General features: G+C 37.7%; 1 protein-coding gene across 8 annotated transcripts in view; it reads left to right on the top strand.

Moving 5' to 3' along the window:
• MYO16 (myosin XVI) overlaps nt 1-26200 on the top strand; it is a 356263-nt gene that overhangs the window by 88211 nt on the left and 241852 nt on the right. For all 8 annotated transcript variants that reach the window (XM_030280385.4, XM_072933685.1, XM_030280401.4 and 5 more), the window contains exon 2: nt 4729-4992. In XM_030280385.4, the coding sequence (XP_030136245.2) occupies nt 4729-4992 (264 nt within the window). The remainder of the gene's footprint in view (nt 1-4728; nt 4993-26200) is intronic.

Genomic DNA, 26200 nt, shown 5'->3' with positions numbered 1-26200 from the left:
GCATTATGCACCCTCATTCCATGTCACTTTATTTGAGAGGCTTGCTGCATTAAACAATGTCAACAATTTGGCTGTTTGCTTGCCTTTAATGAAAAGTCACATGCAACATCAAAATACAATATGTCTGAGCAGAAAGGTGAGCCTGTGTGTACATGTATGTAGGCATTCAGCTTTACTTTCTGGAAATGCCTCCTGACTTGTCACCCAGATTATTCAGGGACATAATCACTCCCATGTAATGTAAATTACCATCTGAGGTGCAATTTTTAGGGTGACTAGTCTCCAAGTTTAAATACCAGACCAAGTGACTAAAGTTAATAGACATAAAGCCATAAGAAGCAGTATAAGGGAAAGCTGTATCAATATTTTTGCCATACCTCTGAAAAGAGGTATGGCAAAAATGTCCCTTAATACCATAGTTACATGAATTCAAAACACCTTCAGAAGATGGAAGAATATTTCTCTAACAATCACATTCTTCCTCTCTGTTTATGTCCCATCACCCTTTCTTTGCTCTTGTTTAGGAGCTGGTGCTTGTAATGTCACAAAATCTTCCTTCTCTCATCTTCACTATGAGAACCTGTGACAATTCAAAGCAAACCATTCGTCTTTACTCAGAAATCTCTTATTTATACAGGCAGGATCAAAACTGCAATTTGTCTTGTGATGTGGATGTCATACTCTCCAATTGTGAGTAAATTGCTATAATTTTATGAAGCTGTTGTTTTAAAGCAACGATTCTTCTCCTTCTTGTGCATGGCAGACTCAGTCAATGAAGCAGATTGTTGTTAGCAAGAGCAGAGCATTGAAACACTTTTTATTTTTTCTTTATTTTTTTTTTTTTTTCTGTTCATTACAGTGGTAATGACGGTGGTCCTGTACTAATTCGTAATCAATGTAATATGGTGAAAGTTTATCTGGTTTTGATATTTCAGTGTTCTATAGAGCTTTCTACATTGTGTGCTCATACAGAAGATGCAGACCTTAAAACTATATCTGCATACTGACAATCATGTTTAATCTAGTAGTTTTTGTCCAGAATATCCCATTAAATAAATAATAACCCAGTAAACCTTGCCAGCTTTTTCGTGGGTGACACTGCCAAGGTGTTCTCCAGTGCAGTCTACCATGACCATCACAGTGGCCTTATCAAGTTCCTGCACAGTAGTGTAATTTTTCATGCACTGAGGCAAAACCCGCATGAAATAATATTCAAATCTGATATTTTACATCATGAGATAGAAACTCTTATGAAAATATTTTCAAAAGGCAACCTTTTTTTCCCTATCCACAAATCTTTACCATACAGCCTCCTGACTAGCAAGATCAAAACCAGCCCTGTTTGGGATCATGTTTTCCATCTATCTTCTGCTGTTGAATGGGGGTCATACAGTGTGTTGTGCAAAATCAGTGTGGCAGTTTGTGCCAGTTTTCCCATATATGGGGAAGGAAAGGATGGCCATGTTACCTGCTGCACATGTTACCGTTTAGGAGGCTCTAATAGCTTTTCTTTGGAGTCTAACTGTGGTTGAGTTGTCATTCTCTAAGCAGTAACTGTTTACATCCACCTAATAAAGTTGTGGATTTTAGCAGCTATTTTTTCCTGGAGGATTTCTTTACAGCTGAAGCTGTTGCTGCTGTTGGCAGTGCTCACTTAGGAAAGAGTAGTTGGCATACTTCAAATGGGAGAGCTTAATCCTGGGGATTGAGTTGATAGAAACTGAGCAGTTCAAGAGAGGAAGTGCATGTTTGCATGTGTGAGACAGACTAACCCTATACCTCGGTACAGGCTGGGAACTGACTGACTTGAGCTGAAATCCTGCTGAAGAGTGTAAGAAGGGGTTACAATGGGCACAGAATTGAATGGAAGCCAGCCATATGTGCTGATGATAAATCAGGCAAACCACACAGGGGGCTATGTTCAGAGGTGTTTGGCCAGCAGATGGAGGGAATTTATTGTCTGATGCTACTTGTGACTACTGAAGTTGCACCTACAAATATGTGGTCTTGATCCCACCAATCTAAGGTGGACACTGAGGCAATAGAATCAGAGCAATGGGAGGCAACCAGGATAACTGGCAGAAATGACAAAGCTGAAGTCTTCTCAATAGTGACAGCAGTAACAAAGGATAATGGCCACCAAAAGAACTCAAAGCATTTTTGATAGAAATCAGTGCAGCACTTAAAGAGTTTACCCAGACAACTTGTAGAATCTGTTAACAGAGGTTTTCAAGACTGGTAGACAAAACAAAGTTATCTGATCCAGTGTTAGTGAATTACCCCATGCTTTGTGAGTATTAAGCCATCCACAGAATTTCCTCCAGTAGTATGTCTATAATCATCTTGTCTTTGAGGTGAACTCTCTTGAGGTGTGAAAGAAGCTCTGCCTCTTGTGCCATCACCAGTTCCTCTGCTTAGTAGGACCACAGAGCAGAGCTCTGCCTGATTCTAAAACTGAGACTCAATGGTGCATTTCTTATAGATGAGTGCCTGAAAAATTGATTCAGGGAGTTTGCCTTGTCTGCATTTATACGTTTCTTAATCTAGGTTTAATCTAATGAGGTTGCTTACCTGCAGCTGTTACGCCCACCTTCATGAAGGAGAAAGAATGAGTAGAGCAGGGGTGGGCTCCCAGCTGCAGGCAAACATGATTTAACACAGTGAGCTCGTTTGCTCTCTGTGGCTTTGAGCCTTGCTGGCAGGCATTATAGCCACCTTTAAAAGGGTTAGGGTGTAAGCTTAGGGTGTCACAAGCCAAAAGGCCTGTGTAGGTTAAGGGCTTGGCTGCTGAAATACTTTACACACAGCAGAACAATTCTAATAGCATAGATTTGAAGTGTGCTTATTCTGCTGTCCTATCACGAGAAAAAGAAGATGTCACTTGCAAATTACCTCAGACTGAGCAGGATGGTGAGTGTTGCTCTTCTATGGGATCGAATGCTCTGAGCACTGGGATTGAAGCCAAGAATGAAGTTCCATCTTCTGCAGTGTTACAAAGTTACCCTTTCATTTCCTTGTGTCTTCCAATGAGGAAATAAAAGAAATGAAACATACAATTTTTGCTATGAAATGAAACATATAATTTAAGGTCAAATGGAAAATTTTGTTTTATACAGCAGGAGTGGTTTGCTTTGGCATGCAAGAAGAAAGAGTTTGTGTTTTGCCTTAATGCAAGCCAATACTCTTATCCAGTTTTTAGTTTGACAACTCATTTTCTTCTAACTAGAAGGGCATACTAAGAAGGGAACAGAAATTATAGAGTGAGGGTAGCCTATGTTAAAAGTAATTTACTTAACTTGACCTGTAGAATTGTATTCTGTGTCCACTTCTGTCATAGAGTTTCCCAATGACACACTCTAGTCACTTTTTGGATAAATGTGTGCTCCTCAGTTTCTAGAAGTCTGGTTTGAGACCATGGGTTGTAATTTATAGTGAATACATATAATATGTAATACAATATATAATATTTGTATTAACTTTAATTTATGAAATAATATAATAATTTAGCAAATAAATATATTACATTATACATAGAATTTATAAAATTATTGTCATGCATACCTAAGACTATTTTTTAATAATTTATTATGGAATTGTGATGCATAATTGTTTATAGAATACTATGCCTTTAAAGCAAACAAAACATGTTTAAAAAACCCACAAGATTCTTGAATGGGACACCCAAAATCAATTAGTAATTTTAAAAGAAAATCTTTGTTTTTCACTTCGTTTGTAGAGAATACAGATAAGAATATTCTGTTGTCCTTTTTTTAATGAAGATAAATAAATATTTGTGATACTTTTATGTGTTGTGATGACATGAGGTTTAGAAAACCCTGTCAGGAGATTGTTAATTGTGCCTTCAGAGCAGGGTTTTAATGGCATTCAATAGATTAAACACATGTCAAACCACAAGGAGAAAACAAAGTCGTCATTTAGTCAGCAGTACTCGGGTGTGCCCTCAATGAGATAGGGATCCTTTGATGATGTGACTATACAAAACAGGTAGAAAAAAACTGTTTATTGAGTTGCAGAGTAAGGCTAATTTTGGTATTTCTTAATTACCTAAGTTGAATTGAGTCTGCATTTCCTTCAAGAGGTCTTACTTCAAATTGTGGAGGGAAAACCTCCTTCATCTGGGCTGCTGTTTGAGCCCCTAGCCCCCATATGAAAGAAATTCATATACATAAAGTCGAACATGAGAATCAGAAGTGATGGGGTGGTCTGTAACCACCATATCTAATTGCCTTAATGCGGGATAGTGGGAACATTGTTGATGGATGTGGATGATAAGATAATTTTTCTTCTCACTGAATACAGGAATTTGCCAACCTAAAGCAAGCTGAAAATGAATAAAAAAGAGGCATGGGCATCAACTAGCATTAGTCTTCATAGCAGCTTCTTGTTTGTAAGCAAATACTAGCCGCTTGAATGGTACTGAAATATTTAGGTATTTTGTCCATCTCACATTTGAACTTTCAGACTTCTTTCTATTCACATTTGTGCACATGAACCGATCCAACTTTTAAAAAATGCATCAGTGATTTAATGGAATGAGTTATGTGTTATTTTCAAAAAGTAAATGATAATGACATAGACTCTCTGTAGTCAGCCTTGGTCGAGTAGGAGGAGCTTACTCGATGGACTTGCACACTGTTATAACTGGTGGAGGTTTCATGGCACATTTGAAAGCAAGATCTAAATTTGCTTGTGTTTAATTCCTTGCAGGCTGTTTCCAGCTATGTAATGTTTTTCGGACCCATGAGATGGAAATTGAGCAGTGCTTGCTGGAGTCCCTCCCCCTCGGCCAGCGGCAGCGGCTGGTCAAGCGCATGCGCTGTGACCAAATCAAGGCGTACTACGAGCGAGAAAAAGCTTTCCAGAAACGGGAGGGCTACGGGAAGAAGCTGAAACATGGAAAGAATCAACGAGTTTGTTTTAATCTTGCTGATATGATACAGGATGCAATCATACGTCACGATGATAAAGAAGGTACATATTATTAATGTTGTATGATATTTTCCTTTGTACAGTAAAAGTTTCAGCGGAAAAGCTTTCTTGTTCTGCTCCTCTATGTCTAAGTAAAATACAAAATACTGATCATACAGTGATTGTGTCAATGAAATATGCAGGCATATATTACAACAACTTCTACACTGCAGCTTTTTACTGAAATTAATAATGTGTGGAGAGTAGACCTTCAGAAACCTAATGAATTTTTTTGAGATTAATATAAACTAATATATTTCAAAGCAAGTAAGGACTATGAATCTATGATTATGCCTGGCCTCTTACATACCTACATGAGCCATAGAATTTAACACAAGTTATTTTGAAAACTGACTTCTCATTTTTAGCCAGAATTTGGAGTAAGGGATGCTGCTGTTAATGACATTGGTGTTTCTAGAGCAAGGAAATTGTGTTGACCCATAGTCACACCAGATAAAAGGTCATCTTTCTGCTTGTGAAATTATGTTTATGTCCTTTTGAAATATGCAACCACACTTTAGTGTTCTGGTTTTAGCTTCCTGGCATTGTGTGAATCCCTGGTGCAGCTGATAGTAACCTGAGGAATTTATAGTTTACTCCTCAGAAGTGAACCAAACCTTGCAGTAAGAATCTCCCAACTTTTAGAAGTCCCCAGAAATTGCCATACTGTTGCGTGGTAGGGAAGGATATAAGAAAAGAACTGATGCAATGTTGTTGGCAACTCCTTTACAAACAGAGTTTATGTCAGTTCATTGTAATCACATTAGTGTAAAAAGGAGAAACTCTGAGACAGCCACACATCATGCAAAGAACTTGACATGTTTTGCCTAATTTTATCAGTTTGATTAAGTATGCCTTTTTTATTCACTCCTGAATTTCCATTTTATTGTGTATTTGCTCCATCATTGCTTATCACTCAGGTATAGTCCTATACATTTAGATCTTTAGAAGAAATGAATCTTTCTTTCTGAAAGTTCTTCTTTTAAAGTGAGTGAACAAGGCATCATTTATAATTAAATAATAAATAAAATTCACAACCTTTCATTCCACTCTCCTGCTTCTAGCAGGAATTATAAACAAGATTTTCCTCCATGTTCTCATAGCCAGCTTTCTTTAAAAATCAAGCAGAATACTAGGTATGACTCTTAATATTCTGTAAAATTCAGATACTTTAGGCTGTTTTTGATATTCACACTGAAGAAATGTATTTTGCTTGTTGCAGAGGTGGAAGGGCATCAACAGTGTTTAGTGTTACCTATATTTGGCCTTGAGCTGCACCTGAATCAGAATATAAAGTTCAGCAAGTGCTGAGACTGAATAATGTAAGCAGAAAGGGAAAATATCTCCGGCAGACGAAAGTAAAATGGAGGAAAACCAGGAATATTGTCCTGCACTTGAAACAGATAAAACAGGTCCCCATAAGCAAGGAGATCAAATAGCCCATAGATAACATAGTCCTGAATTTATTGCCTGTGATGCTTTCCCAGGACTATGGAAATGTATGATGTCTTTAGGCAGCTTGGAGACCTGCAAGTTCCTGTCTGCTGTGTTTTTAGCCAAATGTTCCCAGTGCCTGTTTGCTTTGGGGTGAAAAATGCTATATTAAGAATTGTTATCATCAAAAAAAACCCAAACCAGAACAACAAAAAAAACAACAAAGTTCAAACTCACAGACATGAAAGCTGCTTTCCTGCTATTGTTACTGACTGGAACATAGCAACCATGAGTCTTCAGTGAATACATCTACATCAGAATTTCTATTCAAATTAGACATATGCTTTTGTAATAAATATCACATTAATTTACTATGTTTGGTCGTGTTTTATAGAGCATGTAACATAGATTCCTTTCAGTCAAAACTGTACTGGAAGATGTGGTCTGGAAGTACAGCTAGTGCCCCAAAAGAGTAATGAGCTCTCAGTCTGTAAGGCTCAGCTAGACAGAGCCTGGAGTAATCCCATGGAAGTAGTGGGGTGTAGCTGAGGAATTTGGGCTTTTGCTACAACCTGTTTCTCGTCTTTATTTAATGATATTTTACAATGTGTTCAGCAATCAACAGCATTGGATAGGTGTAAAAGACAGCTAAGAAAGGTGTTTTGCAGTTATATGAATGAAATGCAAAAAAATGTATTATAGAAAGTGGAAAGAGGGCACAACAAAGGGATAGAAGTAGTTGTCTAAGTGAAGTTCAGGGGTTCAATTTTAGTATCATAAATTATATAGACTGGACAGCATATTTTGAAGTGGTGAGTTGTAGTTCTGGTATGGTACATGAGATAAATTGGATACCATTAATATATATATAAAGATTAATTTATAATGTGGCTGGTGCAGAGACATTTCAAAATTGAGTGTGGTCAGAATTTTACTCTAACAAATTCATAGTCTTTGTTATTAATGAAAAATCTCCTCCAAAATTACTATAGCAGCTGCTACTGGGCACAAAATGCATTGCTGTTACTGTATGCTAACAGTGACCATTAGTTTGCTCTAAAATTAATTTTAGAAGAGTCTTTGAGAAATTTTTACTAGTGACTGGCTTTGTACCAAATTTATAAATTAAATGTATGCTCATTTGATTTCTCAATAAGCTAAAAATTAGTGAAATTATGTATCTTTGCTTTTTTTTTATTAACTGTATTTTAAAATTAATTTTATTTGTAATTGTTCTTTAGTATTTTACCTGACCCAGGGAGATTGAAGGGGAATCCTCCTTCTCTGTCTCCTTGCAGCAGCCTACAGTTTCTCTGTTTTAAAGCAGTATGTTTTTACTGCTGTTTTACTGGGCCACATCCACCCACAGTACTAGCAGTGAGCATTTTGGGAGATTCTGCAACTATTATTCTCAGTGTTGGCATGTATAGAAGCAGAAGCTGGTGAATAAGTGAATGCACTCTTTTTTGACACTGATTTTTTACATCTTTACTGCTGGCAAGGGGATACCTTTTGTTAATTTTCCTTTAAATACTATATCTTTTTCTTCTGTGAGATATTAAATTCCTAATAAAAATGGACAGCAGGAAATTTGTCTTGCTGGCATCAGTCATATAAATGTACTGCAGAATGGGAGAGGAAGCCAAAGTAGGCTTCTGCAACCCATTCCTTCCCACTGTGAACTAGGCATGCTTGCACCTACATGTGGCATTACCACGTGGATTCAGATCTTTTCTAGCACACACACAAACCATACATCAGTATTTGCTGAGCCTGCACATCAGCTGAGATTCATCTGCAAGGAATTAGAAAATGAACTCAGCACTCAGGAAATAAACTGAGCCAGTCTCAGTCTGAGTTTCTGCTTCAAATACAAGGTAGTCAAGTGGATCCTTAGTATTTGGGCCTCTTGAGAAAAAGGGGTGAGCATCCCTCCTGAGGCAAAAGTTCAGTTATTGGCACTGACAGTACTGAGAAACAGTGCTTGCTTTGTAATATGTGATCTTTTGGAACATGAGCTGATAGATAAGCTTGCTACAATGAAAACAATAGCTAAAAGTGGACGTGACAGTGCTGTACCTGAAATCTAACATGGGGGAGACTAAAGGACTAGCTTTAGTATGTGTCATATTTTGGTATATTCTGTAACTCACCTTCTCAGACATCCTGCAGATTTACACAAGATGTAGGATTGTCAGAAAATCTTTGTATGTAGCAAGTATCTTTTGTTGTAAAACCTCTCAGTTGTAAGGCAGTCCTGATGTGTACCATAAAGTCAGCCGGGCTGGCAGGTGGTGCTAGGTCAGGGCACAAAGTGCAGAGAGGCATCAAATTCAGTCTGGAGACAAAAGAGGTACTCCTGTGAAAATCAGCATTACAAAAGGGAAATGCAGATTCCCTAAACCTATTTAAAGCCCATTTCATCCTTCTGATGAGCAATATGCTGATTCTGTGACAGCATTGTGATTCTAAATAGTAGTGCTAGCAGGGTGAGTGAGTGTTAGCATAATGCTGAGTCTCTAGCAATGATTCTTTGTCCTTTTGTAGTGATTCCCTGTTTTAGTCAGTCCTCATCAATTCTCCCAGAGTTTCTTCCCAACCCTGCAGAGTTGCCAATGTGACTTTGCCTTTAGGGAGAGAATGTTGGCATATGGTGGCTGGGGACATCCTTACTCTTCCTTCTCTCACTATGGTATGCCAGGAAAAGGCAATTTAAAAAGAAGATGATACCAATGTCCTACTTTTCCTACAGTGTTCACTGCCAAGGCAGGTCTCCCAGGACTGGGTCCTAGCCCCAGTTTATTGACTGCCAAGCAGTTTCATAGCATAGGAAAGAAAACAGAAATCCTATCTCACTTCCCTTCCTCTGATGCCAGTACCTCTAGCTGTTTGAAAGATGTAATATTATTGTGAGATTGGTAGTATCATGATATTTGAAAGGGTTGGAATAATCAATATATTGGAAGGATTTAGTACCATTAATTATTTTAATGAGCACTGTATAATGTACTGCTTTATGATAATTTTCAGTTATGTTAAATAAAGGGTGTGTAAGTGAGCATAAAAGGGGGTACAGGTGGGGCTGGTGCTGATCTGTAATTTACATCTGAACAACTTTGGGCTATAAAGAGGGCTCAGGGGAAGGGAAACAAAATATATTCAGAAGAAAAATGTATCTTTAATTTAAGGTGGCAGATGAGTTGGCCATTAGCTTTCCTTAGGAGAATGTTAGAGATGTTATTATAATCCTTCCTATTTGTGGAAATAGGTAGAAACAATCTGAAACAGAAAACTGAGGCTGAAATTGAACAGAAATAAACCAATTTTTTATTATTTTCTTTCATTGTTTTCAAATCTTCTAACCAACTTCTTATTTTTGCATTTTCTTACATTATGCTTGATTATGCTTTGCTGTCCTTTTTCCATTAGAAACAGCTTGGCTGGTTACATACAAGATGTACTGTAAAACAGTGGATTGCACTGACTGTGTCTGGCAAATATCTCAGGGCAAACCTTCTGGTCCTCAACAATTAGTTTTAACATTGCCAGCATTGTTTTTGAAAAGCTGGAAGAAGCAGGATGTGGGCAGTAGTGACAGGCTGGTGAGAGCAAGGCTCCATTATGTGAAACCTGCTCTCAGGCAGCAGTGTGGGACATAGACTCTTCTTAGCAAAGACCTTTATAATTAAGAATAATGGGAACATATTCATGTAGCCTGTCTGCTGTTGGAATTCTGACTTTCAGACTACCTTTTTTAGATGTTTGATGATACCTCCTCTTATCAAACTGATTTCAGGCAGCTTTTCTGATTTTTACATATTGCATGTTTCAGGGATGAATGGTGAGAAAGCAAGGCTCCGAGCATGGCAATGCCTGGTTTTTAAAATTCACAAAACCCTTGGATGAGGATTGCATTTTTGTGTGCCAGAAGTTTAGAGGAATCTTTTCTACTAGAAGAGACTGAAAGATAAAAAAATATGTTTACTAAAGACAGAGTATTTTAGTAATAGAAGAGTTTTAATAGAAGAGAAATACAAAGTAATAAAATGCATTAATATGCTTAATATTTAGGAAAGAGGTGAAAAACAGGTGTAACATTAAATCTCTCATGTTAGGTCCTTATCATTAAGGCAGATTTTCCTTAAATTAAGCAAAATTAACTCCATCTTGAGTTTAAAATAAGTGACTCTGGAAAAGAGAAGGACCTCTGTGTGAAAGTGCAGCTTAATCTTCTGTGCCATCACAGATTACCATAATCTGTGGTACAGACACACTCTTACTTGCTTTCACCTTTAAAAATCTTCCTGCCTTGTTTCTTGTGATTAATATTTAATATCACCTTCTTTCATTCCATGCTCCTCCCAAAGGTACTTTAATTAGCATTTCTTTTGTATACTGGATGTTGCTCCTACAGCCTTCTGAAGAGGCAGGGCTAAAATAATAATGAATAATAATAACTAATAATAAATGACGAAAATTAAGTGCATGGGATATTTATATATACTTTATATTTATTTATTTATATACGTGTATATATATATGTACACACTTTTTATACATGTAGTATACCAAAGGAATAAAGGCCAGAAATATAAAAATAGTTGGCAAATCAGAATTTTTTTGTGAAATCTAAATAACTTTCCCCAGTTTTGTATGCACTCTTGATTTTACACTCTATTTTGGGAAACCTCACTTTTACCACTTATTCCAGCTGTGAGAAGAATAAAATGACAAATAGTTGTAGTGAGTTTAGCATACACAGGTAACCTTTATGACAAAAGAAAGCTCCCAGATTTAAAAAAAAAATAAATTAAACCTTGGTTCTAAACCTGAATTATTAGGAAATGAGATAAATAACACCAGTTAATAAGATCTTGTATAGTGATGTCATGAAGAGGGAAACTCCCCAAAAAATCAATTTAATCTAATTTTAGTTTGAGGAATTTAAAACTCTGAATGGTTAAGAACATCCAGAACAGAACTAAAATGTATTACATACTCTGTATTTTAGCATGTTCAGTCCTTTTTAAAATTTAAATCAAGGATTTCTCAGATTTTATAGTGCTTTGTTTCAGATTGTTCTAGCATTATTTAATACATTTTAATTTCAGATTATTACTTACTCTCACTCTAAACTTAATTAAAGTCTATTTTTTATCTTTCCAGGGAAGCAAATGGATTTCATTATGCATGTAATAATAGGGAGACTTCCCCACACAGAGCTGTTTTGGATTTTACAGTGTTTCCCTTGAATCAGAGGAGAAAAATGTACATTAGACAGTAATCTAAAACTATTTACAAATGTTGATTTTCTGGGTAATACTGTAGAATAAATCACAACACACATGTATGATAATTTATTCAATTTAATGTTTATTGTCCAATCCCTAAGAGACATGAGCATTAGACACTGAATAGTAGAGTCAAGAGCCTAATTAGAGCATATGAAATTAATGAAGTACACAGAAATTTTGTGAATTGGGGCTTTTGGAAAGAAGGAAAAATATATACTGTAAATGAATGCTTTCACATGACAAATTCATGCATTCTGAAGAGGGAATTGTGTCTGTAACTCCGGATGACATTAATGCAGCTGACTCTCCAACACGCTGCTGGTGATTATTCTGTCCTCTGTACAGGAAAATGAAGCATCAATCAACCATCTCAACCCACCCATTGATGAAGAAGCTTTTCCAAAGTCTCAGAAGGTAGAGACATTTCAAACCAGGGAAAGGCTACGATCCTATAGATTCAGCATGGTTGTTAACTTTCTTTGGCTCTATGTGTGCTGAATTCAGCAACACAGGGCATCTTTTTGTTATGATGCAGGGAAACATAATGCCTTTAGTTATTGGGTAACAGATGTTTAGTAATTAAAGCAGCCCATTTCAAAAGCAATCATAAAATCACAGTGAGATGAAATTTGAATACATCTAAATTCCTATAGGATTCCATATGTGCTTTTTGTCCATGTGTTTACATTTTTAGTAATTTGGTGAAGTTGAGAACTGAATATTAAATGATTTGCTATTGATACAAATATGTATGATTGCTAGTGTACAACACTTCTTTAACTGGAAAAAGTAAGACTCACTAAAAATGTATGACATGTCAAAAAGTGAAGAATAGACGTGAGGGTGTAGATTTAATCTGTCACTTTGTTCTCCATGTGGACTGTCTAACCATGGGAGTGCTTCTGCTTCTTGAGTACTTTTCTCTTAGCCATGAAATTTTCCTGGTTTGTTTCAGCTGCAGTTTTTGTCTCTGCACATGCCCAGAATTACCTGGATCTGAACAGATATCCTCTGCCTGTACCAAGTGGGGAAATAAAGAAAAAGCATCCCTCTATTTTGGGTCCCCCTTAGTAGAGAGATTTGAACCAAGTGTAATTTATCTGTCTTTTGATCAAATGGAGTTATGATGTCCTCCTTCTCTCCATAAAAACTGAGCTTGGAGCTGTGAGCCACCCAGTTTTGGATGCCCACAGGTTTTGCCTGTGGGTTGCTTTGAAAGGCATTTTTTGTGTGTCCCACTGACTCTTCTGTGCCCTTCTGTCCACACACCTCAAGCATCTTGAGCAGTGTCCAACCTAAAATGTATTTCTCCTGGGGAAGGACCTGAGAGGCAAACTGGATCTGTTTGGTCTTGCTTACATTACAGTAAAGTGTAGAAAGTTGAATGAATAGTAAACTGTTGTAGAAATATCTCAGTGCTGTCATTATGGCTGCTACTAACTGTTTTGAAAACAGGAGTATATTCTGGGCTATTTGTAGTCCTGTTTCACATGCTTAAGCTCTGAATAGTAAAAACTGAGATATGTATTTGAACTTTGTGATTTCCTTTTGGTGGTTTAGGGTATCTACAAGTTCACCTGGAATGATTTGTTGAAAAGCATGCCTTTTTCTTACTTATATAGAGAATTTCTAGAAACTCAGCTTTCGGATTTTTCTTTGAATCACATATTTCTAAAATGTAGGCACTGAGTTGCTTGTTTTCTATGCAGGTAAGCCCATTCTTGAACTTTAACCCTACATTGCAAAAAAAACTAGATTAACTAGATTAATTAAAAATCATAAATGTTGCTTCAATCACAAGTGTAAAACATATTTAATATTAAAGAGAGGACCTTTGTAAAAACATACATTTTCTCTATTTTTTAAAATTTATTCTGAACACATTTTCAAAATTCTCAAATATTTATTTTGTTGGACTATGATATGAAGATTTTCTGCTGCTGGAAAAGTCAGTATGTATATTATTCATGACTTCCAATCAGACTTATCCAAAAGGCTTTTGCAAACTAATGTAAAGAAAATGTCAAGAAAAACTATTTTGAAGACCATTACTCCTAAACAAGAATCCAGCTTTTTAAGAGTGTAATCTGTAGATGCATGTCTGATAGACACATATCTATTTTTATTACATTTTAAACCTATTAAGCTTATCTATAGTTCCATGCTCATGTTTTTTGTTTTTTGATTTTTTTTCCCCATAAAGCCTTCCTTTACACTTAATAATAAAAAGTTTTTCACTTGAGCATGTGTTGTGGTTTAACCCAATACATGGCCAGCAGCCAAGTTCCATGCAGCCACTCACTCACTCCCCCACCAGAAGGTCAGGGAGAGAATAAGAAGAGTAGAAGAGAACTTGTGAGCTCAGACAGAGACACATAAATAGGGTAAGCAAATGACACACACACAAGCAGTAAAAAACAAGGAATGAATTCACTGCTTCCCATGGGCAGGCAGGTGTTCAGCCATCTCCAGGAGAGCAGGGTCCCATCACATGTAATAGTAACTTGTGAAGACAAATCCCAATTTTCTAAATGTACACCCTTCATCCTTCTTCCCCTCTTTTTATATAATGAGCATGATGTCCTATGATCTGGAACATCCCTTTGGTCAGTTGGGGTCACCTGTCCTGGTTGTGTCTCCTCCAAAAATCCCATGCACCAAAAACTCCCTCCCTGGCATGGTTGTACAGGAAGCAGAACAGGCCTTGGCTCTGTGCAAGCTCTGCTCAGCAATAACAAGAACATCTTTATGTTATTGACCCTGTGCTCAGCACAAATCCAAAACATGGCCCCCTACCAGCCGCTGTGAAGAAAATTATCTCTACCCCGGCTGAAACCAGCACAGCATGCTCCAGCATTCAAGTACGAAGTATGAAGAAACACAGGAACTAATCACTCACAAATTTGCTGTCATGCCAATAAGGGTTCGTTGAGCCATTAGCAACCTACAAATTGGCACCTGGCAGTTCTTCCTATTCTTTTGAAAGGAGATCCACAGTGGGAAGCAAGACTCTAAATTGGCAGCAATCAGAAGCCTAGTCTCTCTGTGAACGATGGTATCCACTGAGTAGCAGGTACGGCTGACATTCTCTGGTTATTGTTATAAGTCAACGATTAAAAAATATTGCTGCAATGGCCAAAGATCCTGGTCTATTCTTATGAAATAAAAAGAGAATAATAGAATATTTTCTATGCAATTTGCTTTTGATTTAATCTCCAGTGTAATTATTGTGCTTCATATTGATTTCCAATAATATTTCAGTACAAAGGGGAAACTTTTCTGTATCTATCTTTCAATATTACTTACTTTAAAATGCTTTCATTTCAGTCATAAATTACACTATGATAGAAGTTAAGATGGGGAACTACAGAAATCAGTAGAGAAAAAACTTTTCTGTTGGGTTTTTTTTCCTTTTTACAAGTAAACCTTTATAGCAATAATACAGTTCTTTACAAAAATGAACTTAAATAAGTTTTAAAAATGTTTTCAATTTTTAAAATTCAGCTTTATCATTTTTCTACCTGGGCATATTCAAATTGCTACACTGGAGTATAAAGTAAAATAGAATACTTAAGCATAAGACTGGGAAAAGATTTTATTCTGATATCTTGGAACATGCATACTTTATTTTATGACTATCAAATTAATTGCCAGTTTGAGAAGAACATTCCTTCAAAATTTCTAACAAGTGGAGTTTATTTGGAGGTTTTGTGGAGTGGGATAACTAAGTGGAGTATCTTTCTCTAAAACCATCAAAGGCATAATTAAATGAATATAATCAGGGTCACTAAATACAGCAAATATTTTTTTTAATTGCTAAAATTTTTAGGGCTTTTTTGTTATTCTTCTCTTTTTTAACAAGAGTGTGTGCTGAATTGTGCACCAGTGATTGGGCAACCCTGGTTGTGAGTACAGACTGGGGAGCGAGAGGCTGCAGAGCAGTGCTGTGGAAAAGGACGTGGGGGTCCTGGTAGATGGCAAGTTGAACATGAGCCAGCAGTGCCCTGGCAGCCAGGAGAGCCAGCCCTGTCCTGGGGGCATCAGGCACAGCATGGCCAGCTGGGCAAGGGAGGGGATTGTCCTGCTCTGCTCTGGGTTGGGGCAGCCTCACCTGGAGTGCTGGGGGCAGTTTTGGGTGTCACGATAAAAGGAACACATAAAACTATTAGAGAGTGTCCAAAGGAAGGCACAGTAATGGTGAAGGGCCTTGAGGGGAAGCTGTATGGGCTGAGGTCACTTGATCTGTTCAGCCTGGAGAAGAGAAGGCTGAAGACAGGCCTTATTGCAGATACAGCTTCCTCATGAGGGTAAGAGAAGGGGCAGACACTGATCTCTTCTCTGTGGCGATCAATGAGAGGACCCAAAGAAGTGGCCTGATGTGTCAGAGGAGGTTCAGCTTGGATATTGGGAAAAGATTTTTCACCCAGAGAGTTTCTGGGCATGGGAATAGGCTCCCTGGGGCAGTGGTCACAGCTCCAGCCTGTCAGATTTCAAGAAGCTTTTAAACAATTCTCTTAGGTAGATGGTGTGACTCTTGGGATGTCCTGTGCACGGCCAGGAGTTGGACTCGATGATCCTTTTGGGTCCTTTCCAGCTCAGCATAGTTTATGATTCTTTCATTCTGTCTGAATCGTAGTACCTTTCCTAGTAAAGTCACAAATATATCTTAGAATGAAATAGATTTATTTATATACTGCCTAGTGGTTTTTCTTCCTCACTACAGATTCAAAGCACAAACTACATATACTGCTTATTATTTCAGTCATCTTTCTGTTCTCTGAGGCCTGAGTTAGAGGTTCTTTCTTCTCAATGCACTGAGGTATCAACTCACTCTAGAAGGCTTTTTAGCTGCTAAAACCTTTTTCACTTCAAATTGACAGTGAACAAACTCTATAGCTGTGATAGAAATTAGTAGAAAGCTTATATGGCATAATGCATAGGAAACTTATCATTAATTGCAGCCTTTACACTAATAGGCTGCAATAGTGGAATAATTGAAGGTTTCAAGAGTACAGTCAATAAATCTAGGGGAATGGCTAATTTAGGTTGTGTTTCTGTGTGAATTGCATCAAAGAATGGAGGTAGTTATGATGAAATTCACAATATTTCTAAATGTCTTCCTTTGAACAAGCATATGTATCCGAAAAAGGTTCAAGGTAGAATTCAGTCAGCCGGGAAACACATACTGCTTTCTTATTATGTTTCTGTCTGATGACTCTCTATTACAATGCAGTGTAAACATGACCTCGAAGCAGCAGTGATTTTACAGGACAATGAGATTGTTAGAGGAGGTAATTTCTCACACCATGCACGTTTTAGGGTTTTGATTACATTTGGGCTCAAAAGACAAATATGACAGCTGTAGTCATAAATCCTTAAGTTAGGGTCAGTCCTCCAGATTTTAGCAATCACAACTACTTCTGAACATAAAATGGTAATTTTTTCCCAGTCTTCCTCATTTACCCATTGACAGTACAGAAAATATGCCTTGAAGTGTCTTAAAGCTGGAAATATCTGTGTGAAATTTGAACTGCTGCTTTGTTTCTTAGTCTACTAAGACGACATCCTATAAGCAGGTGCCAACTATCCTTTTAATAATGACCTTCACTGGCTTCTCAGATCCTATACAGGGTGAACATTAGATGTCTTTTTCTTTCAAGCCTCTCCCTAAAAATCCTGTGGATCACATATTTAGAATTATACAAGCTGAACAGAAAAGGACAGATGTAAAGTCCAAATATATGCAGTTCTACTCATGCTTCTGGATTAGTCCTTATCTCTTTTTCTGGACTTAGGCACTTCTAATGTGGAGTTCTCTCTGGGTTCTCCTTGATTTACCAGATTTATGTACCAGCTACCTGTCAGATGTATTGTTTTAGCAAATGAGAACATGTGGCATTGGGTATCAATGGGGAAGTTTGAGGCTCTGTAGTTGTAGCTCATCACTGCATCCCAAACCTACCATGTGGCTCTATATCAACATGGATTCATTGGTATGACTCAGAATTGAGAGCTCCTCTTCTGTCAGTTGATGTTTGTTTCTTCTTCCCCTTGCTGACATCAAGATTAAATTCACAGAGTTAAAAGATCAGTCTGGCTAAAGGACCTCAGAAGGTCCAATAGCCCAATACCATGCTGACTTTGTAGAGGAATGAGACCACTCCGGTAATGAACAAAGGCAGCTCTTATTATTGTAGTGCAAGAGCAGACTATGCAAAGAAGAGAAATTCCTGTGGAGAGCAACTGATAATTCTGCTTCAAAGCCAAATTAAACCATCAGCTCTTATGTCAGACTTTTGCCTTCCACAAACTATAAAAAAGAGGCGATTATACCAGGTACTGCGCGAGTGTAATTTTCTCCTCTTTGTGCTGGCCTATAACTCCAGTTCACACTGTGGCAATCCATACCTGTAAAACATGAAATAAAACATAAATAAAGTAAAATTTACTTTGTGTTGGTTGCTCCAGCTTTGGAATAATATTTTTGCTATTCTGGTGGCTGACTGGTATCAGAGAAGAGGAGGCAGAGGGTCTGTCATGCATCACATCCTATGTTCCCCAGATCCACAAATGCTTCATTGGTAACCCCGTGTAAGTTCATCTTACATAAGATTGGTATGTAGATTTAGCTGTCTTTAAGCTTGGTAATATTGCATGCAGAATGGTTTGTGCTTCAAGTTTGTCTCTTTGGTTGCACATTTCTTTCAGATAAATTCTTATAAATCTGTCATTTCAATCCTCTGTGTCCCGTTTTTTTCATTTCATAATGAACTTTGAAATGAAATGAAGTCTACATCACTGGAATCTTCAGCTGCCCAAATCTGACAGCCTTATCTCAAAGTAGATATATAGAAATGTTTTCCTTTGCTTATTCTAAGGTGGTTTAAAAAAGTGTCAGCCACAGTTTCCAAGTTTGATGGCTCTTTCCTTCCATGATGGCTTTATATACATGATCTGTTGTTCTTGGGGTGATAATGTATTCGTTGCTTATTTTTCAGCTGTTTTTTGTTGTTGGCATATTGGTAGTGGTGGTTGTTGCTGTTACTGGTGTGGGAAAATGAAGTGTTAGTGGCTTTGTGGGCCACTGGGAGCATGGGGGCCACCCCAGGGCAGCTGGACAGGGTCTGGCAGCTGGGGCCTGTCCCACTGCCCTAGCTGGATGTTATGTCAATGTTATATTTTTCTAATTCAGAAAATTTCATTTGTTATTTTATGATGCTGTTCCTACCTGTTTACTGCAGGCTCTTTGTATCAGATTTAGCAATTGTGTGGCTACAGAGTAAGCCAGTTCAGCAAACTGATTCAAAAGAAAGTGCATCACCCCCTAGAATCAACAGATAAATTCTAATTCTGTCACCTCTCTGAACCACTTCACTTTCCTGATGCACAGCTGTTGAAGCTGATGCAGAGAAAGAAATGAAACATTCAGATGTCTTGGAAACAGTGATTTGATTTTAACAGGTCCCTAAGGATACTTCAAATATCAAATGACACTTAAAAAGTGTGTTTCTAACACAGTTTAAGCTAAAATTGAGGCTGCCATTGGTTGCTCTCCTTTCTGTCTGGCTCTGCCTCTGTCCCATCCTTTTGTCTTCCCATCTTTATGCTCATTTTGGAATGAGGCAGGGAGGTGAACCATCTGGAAACTGCTTTTCACAAGGTTGGTCTTCAGCTGGTTTAACTCTCCATCCCAGCTCCTGGCAGCATGACATGTGGCACTGCTATGCAAAGATGAGGGCAGGAGTGTGTGAATTAAATGCATGAGCAAGAGGGAAGCAGCTCTGGTTTTGACAACACAAATTGTCACAGATCACACACTGTGAAAGGTGGTGCCTGAGCCACAGACGTAAAGCAGTGAGATATGCCTGGAGCTACACATTTTCTTCATAGTTTTGGTCACTCATATGCCACACACACAACTATTTTGAATAAATGCACGGATTGGTAACGCCCCTAGCTTGTTCTATACTGCCTGGTTTAAGTTTTCTTTCTTGTGCACTGCACACCCTGGGAATTCCAGGAGACTCACGGGATCTATCAGGCAGTGGTCCACAGCTGGCAATTAGTACCATTTAGCAGCTGCTGAGCAGGACAGTAGTTTGTTATCCTTGAAGATCTCTAACACAAATCCTAATGAGCTGCTTACAAGGCTTCTAAGCCAGCTGGCACAAATTTGCTCTGCATGTTGTGGGAGTTAAAGATGGACTGACTTTTGCTTCATAAGGCATATAAGTCAGCAGAAATCTGATTTATGCCAATTAAGTAGCGTTGGCAGAGGATCAACATAAATGTTGGTGAAACAGAGGGAGTGTACAGTCTGTGCAGATGAAAATTTGTGTTGTATGCAAATTCTGTTACTGTTAAAACTAAGGAAAACATGGGTATGACAATGGTTTTCAAATTAAGGTACTGACCACAGAATGAGTTATTTTGCTGATGTGTGTTTTAGTGTTTATCATTTAATGACTATAGGACTGGAAATTTGCAAATTCTGCAATAAATTTAACTTATTTAGTAAAATGATGTAAGATCTGAGTTTTTACTCAATTCTACAAATATTTGAATGTACAATCAGATGTTTCTGTAGCTGAAAAGTTGGCCTAAAAATTATAATCGCAATTTAAAAAGCTTTCAAACATATCTCTAAGGTGAACATAGTGGGTTGTGAGTTCTCGACTGTAGTCTGATGATGGTCTTATTGGTTTTAGTCATCTTGGTCAGGAACTCCAGGAAAATCCATACTTGTGAGACAGATAATACATGTAAAAAATTAAATACATGATCTAAATGCTAAAATATTTAATTCTTTTTTTTTTGTTTTTCATAACCTTGAAATAAATAAATCTCATTAACTAGCTGGAAGTGAAAGAAAAGCTATGTTTAAGTTTACTGTATGATCAGCTGCTTTTCTCTAAGGTTCATTTTAGAGTGTTCAACTTCCAGTAAATGTTACAAAGCTTTGTTTTATTGTAATTTTATCTTACTAACAGACATTCTGGATTCAGCAAGGTCTGTGCTACCAGTTTTTGTTGACATAGCTATTTAGTCCTCAGAAGTAGCTATGCTGGCAAAACCCTGGCTGTGTTATTAGCTGTGATGATAGATCCAGTATTTTTAGCTAAGCATGTGTTATTTTGTAAGATAGTGTTGAATGACTTTAGCAACACCTCTGTTAGGTTGGTGCAGTGAGATAAAATCACAGCTTTATTAGCAATTAAGACCTTACCACAATAGTTCTCTGCCTCTGGCCTGGCCAAAGCTCTAAATGGGGGCAAAACCATGGGTCACCACAGCTGATTTTTGATCCTGGGTGTAACATTTGCAGCAGTGTCTCTGGGCCATAGAACTGAATGACTACTTCCAGTCTTCTCAAAATTACTGATTTACACCACTGTTCTGCCTTCCGCATCACAACTTAACTCAAGTGTGTTACATTTGACTGCTGCCCACGGTCACTTTTGTGTAAGGAGACAGGTTAATTTGTTACTGCTTGGGCATTGTAAGAGGCACACACTGGGATTTTTTAAGCCATTGGGTTTGTGGACTTAATATTTTCCAGTGGAGACACAGACTGCACTATACTTAATGTACACAGAAATGAAAGAGGGGGAATTTGCCTGAAGGAAAAGTTTTATGTAGCAGTTCTTGAACAAGTGTAGTCCCTAACTCATAAATTATTCTGTCTGTGTCTACAATGATAGAAATGTCTGTCCCATGAGAGAACTGTGACTCTCCTCATGGATCTCATTGGAGTTTGACTTAGTGAGCATGTGGCTCAGAGGCATAACCATTATTTTCCATATGGTTTTCCAGTTCAAGATACCCCAGGTACGAGGAGGGCTGTGCCCTCCAACCTCCAGCATGATAGTGCATTGCAGAAAGCTGTCAGGGCTGGAGAATGCTTGGGCATGGACACACCACAGCTGGTGGCACAAAGCCTGGTAGGAGAGTGGCACAAGACTAGGTACAAAGAAAGGGACTTGTCAATTGCTTGTCATGTGCTGCTTGAAGGTTGTGCCCACACTGAGTGATCAGGCCCCTCAGCTGTTTCCAAGGCTGTGCTCTGATTTCTCCACAAAGTGAGTATGGGAAAGAGCTACCATGTGTTTTTATCTTCCAGCATTAAAGCTGGGAGAGATGCTGAGTGGGGCTGTGGGACTACCTGGGTCAGTCTATTTCATTGGTGTCTTGGTTTGGCTCTTTTAAAGGTAATACTGTGTCCAATGGAGCACAGAAATCAGCCTGACATTTCATATCATGTTTTTAATTTCAGAAGAGAATCAATGACCCATTTGCTTTGGGGTCATGGTATTAGGACTCTTGGCTACCTGAAAAAAATTATAAACTATGGGAACTCTGACAGAGAAGAATGGAAATGTCAGCCTTATCACTGCTCTGTTCCAGAAGTGGGCACTATCGCTTGGATATACAAGGCTAATACTCTCAAATTCAACCACTATGGAAAGAGTCATTTCCCTCTCTTCATTTCTGTAATCTGTGAATGGCACACTTATCTGTCCAAATGTGCATATTTTGTTTATGGTTTGCTGCCTTTAATCTTTGTGCAGCAAGGATGAGAATTTATTTCCAAGAGTTCTCCTGAAAATGAGGAGATCTGAACAAGTTAGACAGATGTTGCCAATGAACTCTAGAAATATTTTATGTAAAAAGCAGTAGGATTACAAATCAGTTGTTTGCAAAGCTCATTAAGAGCATGACTGCTCTGAATAAACACTGTCAACTGATGGCTTACTCTGAAGGAAAGCCTGGGACATTGCTCTAGTGATAGTGATAGCAAATGTCTTTGTTAGGTAAACACATAAAAAATACACCTTAAAAGAATGATTAAATTACTAACACTGGTACTTGGGTTTTAAAATTTAATTTTTAGCTACTCATAGCAAAGGCACGAGGTGAATATTTTTTCTAAGACTACATTAACCAAATATTTATGACATCTTGCATTGTTTCATTTGGTATTATGATTAAGAAATTACCTGAGACTAGCATTCATCTGTTTTCACATGGACCTGAATTGCGTAGCAGGTTTCTCATAAACACCCTTGGTACAAGCTGAAAAGTATGGAGTGACTGCCGAGGAATGAGAAAAGAGAACTAAAGATAAATGAATGTGGAGAGGATTCTATGTGATTAATCTGTACAGAGTTTAAGATACTAGCAGTGGACCAAATATCTGACAGTGGAGGAAATAATGGGAAAAACATGACTCTTAACTGGTGGGAGTGGAAGGAGTGGAAAGATTCTATTGCACATCTTTCTGTATCACTTCTCTTGTGATTCATTTCATGGTCAGTTTATCCCCAAAGTTCTCTCAGCTGTTGGTGGAAAGTGGTGGCTACACCATTCTCCCTATTCATACCCATTACCCAGTGCCACTTCCCTGAACCTTGGAAAAAGAATAAAGTTTACACTCGCTGGCTGCTACTCCCCAGAGGAACAGTTAATAGGAGCATACACTGGTACTCTATATATAGCACGGTAGATGGCCAAATGTTAGGTTTTACATATGTCAGGTGCCTTTATTTTGGTATGTTCTGTTACTGCCAAAACTGAGTTTGCTGTGAATGCAACATTGCCCAGAGCCTAAGTTTGTGTTGCCATCCCTACAGATCCCTGGGGAGTTACTCATAGCCCTGGGCCCTCTGAATTCACCTTTCAGGCTCTGCTGTGACTTCAGATCAGTATTCCTTTTGTCTGCACCGTAAATGAGGTCGCAGATAGCTCTCTATGCCTGCAAAGCTGGATTATATCCACAGTACAGTGTAAGTGCTAGTTGCTGCCATGTATATCAAAATCCTTAATGCATTATGCACCACAATTACACAAATGTAAAGAAAACTGTGTTAGGTAATTGTCACCTGGTCATCAGCCAGTTGCTATAACAACTAAAAGCTCAAAGCAAGCCAAGACAAGCCCAGGAAAAGTAAAGCCTTACAGCCCTAGTTCCACAGGCAAAGTTAGTACAAGACGTGTGCCTGGTAACAGGCACAGCAATAATGATTGTACTGCATCATAAGGCTATATAATAAGTCATAATATAGTCAATAAAATCAATGGAAAGTGAATAGGTATTCAGCTCTCTGGAATAATTTTTTTTAAATTACAACATCAAGGATACGTAAAAAGCTCCATTGATTATCGCCGTTCTTTTCTGATGAGACTTCAATGCATCCAATGCTTTCTAAAGCATCTTTATTAGATATGAAATTAGGTATGAATGTCTGTTCTAAATTATCAGTAATTTTGTGTGCCAATTCTAAAAGATATCAAAGAATGGATGGACCTGTTTATATACACACAGGAAGGGCTTCAGAGTTTGCTGAAAGGTTTTTACTCTGGGGTTGTTTGTTTGTTTTTTTTTCAGGTAAATATCAGCTTCCTGCTTTTAAGTCAGTTTTTAGTCTCATCTTTCCTGTAAACTTTCCTTATGTGAAAGATTGCAAGTAAAACAAGTTTTTAAAAGTATTATGAAAGCTTCCTTAAAATTGCATTAGTTAAGAGATATTTACCATTCCTTGACTAGAGTTTTGTATTACTTTCTGTCCTCATTAGGGCATTAAATCCCAAACTATATAACTTCATAGTTATACTAGCAGTAGCTAGTATATTTACTAACTACTTTTAGGTAGTAGTTCTATCAAAAGGAAAATATGAACAACAGAAGTCTTAAGTAAATGATCTAAGTGAGTTGTCTAGTAGGAAGGGGGATTTGTTTCTGTGATGTTTTCTTGATTTTCTTTTTTTTTTTTTATTGTGTTTTGCAAAGGGGATAAATTCAAGGAAAGATATTTTTTTCTTACTTATTTTTAAATATAGAGGCATGTAGCACATGCCTTCAGGACACAGACTTTCGCCTAGTTGAAAGGAGAGTTTGCATATCTTGCCCTGCTAGTCTGTGTGATGGGAATTTCCTGAAGCACTGATCAAGCTGTGTGCAATAATGAGGAAAAAGGCACCAGACCCAAAAAAAGAAACAAAGCTACTGATCTTTTATCCACATTCCCTAATGTTTTTGTATGTGACTCAGTAATTTGTTTATGGTCACAATTATTTAATATTCTACTTGAAGATTGGAGTTAACATATTAATTCTTTATGCTGTAATCTTGGTCTACATTTCTGCTGGTAGGAAAAAAAAAAAACAACAAGGAAGACCAATTAAATCTAATGGATTTCAAACTCAGATCCAGAAATGATCTGTTGTTCTTTTGGTTTCAACTGCAAGGAGTTGCAAAATGGATCTGGAAAGGCTTTACTTTGTTTTGCATAGCTTCTCTATGATAATCAAGTCTTTGGGGGTTAAGAGGAGGAAAATATCCAAAAAATTGCCCTTTACTATTTTAGGCTCCAGATGAAATTCTGGTGGAATACTGTTAGAAATGCAGTTTCCCAGCCCACTGACCTTCCCATGTGTCCTGCTTCTGCCAACAGAGTGAAGTCTTCACCCTCTGTCTTTGCATAGAAGGACCTATTCTAAAGCCTATTTTGGTGATCCCAAGGCTCAAAATAATTGAGTTCATCTCAGTGACCCAACAAGACTTTCTACAATTGATTTTTGCAGGTGTTATTTACCCAGAGGTAGAGTTATGTAAGTCCCTTAGTGAATGGGGGAAGGGAACAGACTCCTTTGGTTAACACCTCACCTGCCTTATCCCATCTTGTAAAAACACAGACTGAAGATGCTGTTTCATATCAGTCCTAGTCAATAAAAGACTTCTGCCACCAACCCACAGTGTGCTTGCTCTGCCACCACATGATGTGTGAGGGTTTTTTTCCCCTGAAAAACAGGGGATGGAGGAAAGGGAACACTTTGGAGTATTAATTTCTTCAGGTGATGGGATTGAGAGAATGAAATTCTTTTCAGAGCCTTAAGAAATATTCTGTGATATGGAAATAATATTTTCTGCCCTACTAAAGAAATGGCATAACATAGGAACATTGGGAATATTAACTCTCAAGGAAGATGTAGTTGCATGCTTGTTTAAAGAAGGAGGATTTATAAGTCTTTACTCACTTTAAACCTGAGGTACAGAAAGCATCTCCATTAATGGTCAGAAATTCAGGTATTAAAAAAAGAAAGAACTTAGTTCTGAACCTCTATTTTAATGGTATCTCTCTGAATGAGGACAAGTGTGTGCTTCAGTATGAGATTTGTGGATCTGAGAGAGCAGAAAGGAATGCTTTGCTTTTTATTGTTCATCTGCTTCTCCTGACATTATGAAATTTTGTAAATAATTCTGCATCTTCCCTCTCTGTTGCTGTGCTGTTTGTCTTGCTTAGCAGGTGTTGTGCAGGTTTTTTTATTATATATTACCTAATGCTCTCATTCTACTTTTGGTGGAAGTGCTGGGGATAACAGGGACTTCTAATAATGGCTAACTTTCAAAGTGGCATTTGCCAGAACATATAAGTCTTTTAAAGTTATGTAAATTAAATGAGGCAGGACCTTTGGTGAGGACAAAT

The sequence above is a fragment of the Taeniopygia guttata genome, chromosome 1, assembly GCF_048771995.1.
Source record: "Taeniopygia guttata chromosome 1, bTaeGut7.mat, whole genome shotgun sequence".
Lineage (NCBI taxonomy): Eukaryota > Metazoa > Chordata > Aves > Passeriformes > Estrildidae > Taeniopygia > Taeniopygia guttata.
This window is presented reverse-complemented; position numbering and strand designations above follow the sequence as displayed.